The sequence below is a fragment of the Quercus suber genome, unplaced genomic scaffold (assembly GCF_002906115.3).
Source record: "Quercus suber isolate HL8 unplaced genomic scaffold, Cork oak 2.0 scaffold_184, whole genome shotgun sequence".
Classification (NCBI taxonomy): domain Eukaryota; kingdom Viridiplantae; phylum Streptophyta; class Magnoliopsida; order Fagales; family Fagaceae; genus Quercus; species Quercus suber.
Window position 1 is genome coordinate 802,101 of NW_027069642.1, and position 4,420 is coordinate 806,520.

Below are 4,420 nucleotides of genomic sequence, written 5' to 3' on the forward strand. Positions count from 1 at the left end.
GATACTTTCGGTTCGCTCTCTGAGGAAAATTATCCTCGGCTCTCTTTCAATTGGTCTCTCTCTTTCTTTTTCTTTTTCTCTTTTTTTTCTCTTTCTTTTCTTCGTGTCCCCCCTTTCCGTTTTCTTCATTCCTATGTTATATACTCCGATCTCCCCCTGTTTCCATCGTACACGTGTAGTTCTTATCCTGGGAGCTCCTTTCTGTCCCATCCAGTACTTACCGGAACCTTCAGCTTAGTGGCCATAAAGCTGCTTAGTTACTGTTCAGGTATCACCTCCACATTAATGCGGCCAGACTGTTAGCTGGAAAGCATTTAATGTGGAGGTGATGACCTCAAAAGATATTTACTACCTTCCCCGACGCCTCCTAAGCTATATCCAATTTCCAGTTCAGATACAACTTGGTGGGGTCTTTCCGCCAACATGAAGGTTACCTTGACCTCGGACTTTGTTGTCCTCGGACGTGTGTTATGCCGCTGTATATAATATCTACTCGTTTCTTTCACACCACCCATCTGATAAGAATAAAACTTTCCAGGCTGTCCTCGGATTACTACGTGTTCTCGGATTGGGCCTTTGGGCCCCGAGCCCATTTCTGAGGATTACTATACCTTTTCAACTAACAGGCCCCACAATAGCCCCTCAAAATCTCGCTTTTTGCCACCTCGGGAAAAAGGAGATTTTGATATCCAACCCCCATCTACTTCATAGGTTTCCCCCGATTTCAGAATGTCTTTTTGTTTGCCCAACGCACGCTCCTGACGCTTCGGCGTCATGGGCATGCCATTATTAAATGGTAACTGCTCCGCTGTCCCACACGTTCAACGACCTGATGCAAATCTAACGGTGGGGATCCTTTGCATTTATGGGCGGGGTTTTTCCCGCTCCTACTTTCTGTGCCCTTGTAAAGTGCCTTTCAAATCAAGTCTTTTTTCAGTTACGAATCGCTCTCTCTCAGTACGTATTCATTGAATCTGTCTTTCTCTCATTACTCCACGCTCTCATAAATACCAAGAGTCCGTCCGAGGAGCTTGTTTTCCACATTTGTAAGTTTCCTTAACCCTCCCTAGTTTTCCATCTTCTGTATCAATTCGTTCTCTGCTATTGTTAGAAAATGGGTAGATTTAAGCATCTAGTTGATTCCGAGGAGCAAATGGAATCATTTAGGATTAAGTATAGGATTCCCTCAACAGTGGGTATGAGGTACGCTTCCTCCCAAACCTGGTCGCATGACAGAAAAACGGGGGAGGTAGTCATTCCTATGGTAGCTTTTGTCGAGGGAGGGATGACTATCCCAATGGGTAATTTGACGAGAAATTACCTTAGGTTTTTCACGTTATCCCCCACGCAGTGCGCCTCGAATATGTTCAGGGTGCTTGGGAGTATAGAGGCTTTAAACGCCTTATACAACTTAAGTTTGACACATCACGATGTAAATTGGGTATATAACCTCAATCATTTGAGGGATCAGGGATATTACCTTAAGTCGAGGTATCCTGCAGTAAGACTAATTCAGTGCCTCCCTACCTCAAACAAGGGTTTTAAAGATGATTTCCTTATTTTTTCCGGGGAGTGGCACGACGGTTCGCCTTGCCCAACTGAAGAGGGACAACCAGGTGGGGTTCCCAAGATATACGTCCCTAATAAGTCAGAAATTTTTTTTTATTTTTTATTTTTTATTTATTTTATTTATATTATTATTTTTTGAAGCAGTTTTTTTTCTAATGGAATTCTCTTTTTATGTTTTAATTACTTTGCAGACAAACGCGCCACTAGGCGTCGTCTCAGGCTGATCAACAGGGAGAGCCTAGATAGAATTCTCCGGTCCGAGATATATGTGAATCCCTCCGACGGCCAATTACGAGCCGCACACTTAATACTCAAGTATAAGCCCGCGTCCACAGCCTTTCAGGCTCCCCAGTACGTGATAAAGGCAAAAGATCCTCGGATCCACCGTATCAGTGTAATCTTTGAGGGATTCATCGTTCCTGAGGGCGAACTTATCCCTGAAGGTGAGCCCTTTACTGAACCATTGTCGGAGGCTATCCTTTCTACCGGAGCTTCATCATCACGCTCCACTCCCCAAAAAGTGGGAGAAGAAGAAGAAGAAGAAGAAGAAGAAGGAGAAGAAGAAGCCGAGGAAGAGGACGAAGGAGGAGAAGAAGAAGAAGAAGAAGAAATCCCCGGAGGACCTGCAGAGTTGCCCGACTCTGCCGATGAACTTGAAGTTTTTGATCACCCCCAGTCTCCTGAAGCGACTTCTAAGAAGATGGTCATCCAAAGGAGAAGTCAGAGGAGCTTGAAAGAGGTAATTGAGGGTCAGTCTAGCAGGGTGGTGGAAAAGCAAATTCAGGTCCAAGCACCGTCTCCTCCCCCTCCACTTCCTCAGTCATCCCAACCGATCGTGAATGAGCCCAGTGATCCGAAGAGGAGAAGAGAGCCGAAGGGCAAATGAGTGATGGACGCTGGGCGGACTCCTACTACCACCGAGGGTGAGGACCAAAGAGCTGCTAAGCAGCAGAAAACAAGTCAGGAACACAGCGAGAGGTAGATAAAACAACCACTCGGTCATCGGATCCCGAGGTCTGGCTTCCAACCCCTATGCTCGATAAAAGGCCTATAAAAGGGGATGCTTCAATTAGGGACTTCAGTGGCGGGCTTGGGTGCCGAGTTGCCTCAGCATTAGAAGAAACACTTCTTCTTCCTAAGGACATGGCGAGCTGAGAGCGATTAAGAGGGACGAGGTTTTTCAAAACACCAAAAGATACTTGGGCATGGTACGATGCTACAACCGTTACATTATTCCTTTTATTTGACTATTATTGTGCTTATAGATACATTTCTCATTGTTGCATATTTCTAATTTTCTCTAGGCCGTTCAAGCCACCTTTAGGCTAGAGGAGATAGCCAAATCCTATTATGATCAAATAGACGATGAGAAGAAGAAAAGAATATCAGCTATACGCACTCTGAATGCTTCCGAGCAAAACATTGCGCAGCTAAAGAAGAAGTTAGCAGCCGAAGAGGAGGCTCGGAAAAGTGCTGACTCGGCCCTAGAGGGGTTCCAAAGACAGGCCGAGGACCAGGGGCGGCTTCTACGTGATGCCAACGCCCAGCTGGCAACCTCTAAGGAACAGGTGCTGACCCTGCAGAAACAGCTGGAAGAAGTCCAGAGGCTTAGAGATCAGGCTGAAAAAGCCAAAGCCGAGGCTGAAAGAGGAAAAGATGCCGCTGAGCAGCAGGGTTACAATATGGGAGTGGCCGACACAGAGGATAATTTCCGAGCTGAGGTTCCCGCCGTGTGCCGAGAATACTGTGCCCGGACTTGGCAGGAAGCCCTCGACCGAGCTGGAGTTGAATCCTCTTCAGAGTTAAGGAGACCTGAAAACATTTACTTCCCCCAGCTATTCGGGCCTCCACTCCCTCTACCGCAGTAGGGGAGGTATCTGTTATTGTTGCTGAGCCTTCTGAGAAAGTTCAGACTCAGGCTCTTCCCCTACTCAGTCAGCAGGAACCATTATTAGCGCTTGACAAAGAGAAGGACCCACCCTCGGCCAAAGAAACAACAGGGTTTAAAGACGGAGCAGCCTCCCAAACTTTTGAACAAGCCTTAGCCTCGACTACCCGGCCTGTTGAAGATGCTCCTATGGTGCAGGAAAAGATGCTCCCCAAGAGGTAGCTGGTAGAGCCCCTCCCAAGCTCCAAATAAAGTTAACCAAGTAGTTGCTTTAAGTTACCTTTCTTATTCTTCTAGTATCCTTTGTATCTCTTTTCTTTTNCGAGGGATACTTCACTTTCTGATGAAGAGTGGAAGAAACAGCCCCCAAAGCATGCAACCATGGTCTTCCCAAAATCGCCGTATACGGAGAAAGGCATCCACCACAATGAAATCTACCTGCACCATATCTGACCCAGTCTGCAAGGGTAATCTAAACCATCCCCAACGGGGTGACTGATTTGCCTTCGAAACCCACCAGCGGGGAACTATATGTTGTCAGGTCTTGGGTTTCAAATTCAGCCCTGAATAAGTCAGGGTACATTACCTCGGCGGCACTTCCATCATCAACCATCACTCTCTTAACGTCATACCTCCGATCCTAATCGTAACCACCAAAGCATCATCATGCGGTTGTATGGTTCCTCTCTTATCCATCTTCTGAGAAGCCTAACACCAACGAGGCGCCCGGTCTGGCCCTCTTCGGCCTTGAGTTGGAGTCCTCCTCCGAGCACTGAGATACAGACATTACCCTGGAAGGTCAAGACCCAGTCCTCCCCGGGGCAGCGAATATGACGTTTATCGTACCCAAAGGAGGTCCCCTTGAGGCGTCTCCCTGAAACGCCGAGCCTACGTGGCCTCTTCGGCCGCCAGACTGATACAGAAGTTGGGTCAACTTTCCCTCCTGCACTAATTGCTCTAAGT

General features: G+C 47.2%; 1 protein-coding gene across 1 annotated transcript; it reads left to right on the top strand.

Annotated features, from left to right (window-relative positions):
• The first annotated feature begins 1,297 nt into the window (after positions 1 to 1,297).
• On the top strand, positions 1,298 to 3,910 carry LOC136069708 (uncharacterized). The gene is made up of 5 exons (XM_065778503.1): positions 1,298 to 1,301; positions 1,761 to 2,308; positions 2,874 to 3,315; positions 3,405 to 3,675; positions 3,784 to 3,910. The coding sequence occupies exons 1-5, from the start codon at positions 1,298 to 1,300 to the stop codon at positions 3,908 to 3,910; spliced, it is 1,392 nt and encodes a 463-aa protein (XP_065634575.1).
• The last annotated feature ends 510 nt before the right edge of the window (positions 3,911 to 4,420 follow it).

Bases quoted from the DNA above. Each gene is read 5' to 3' on its own strand.
- LOC136069708 (XM_065778503.1), top strand. The intron at 2,309-2,873 runs GTAATTGAGGGT...AATTTTCTCTAG, and splicing joins GTCAGAGGAGCTTGAAAGAG to GCCGTTCAAGCCACCTTTAG. The intron at 3,316-3,404 runs GTGCCCGGACTT...TACTTCCCCCAG, and splicing joins CGCCGTGTGCCGAGAATACT to CTATTCGGGCCTCCACTCCC.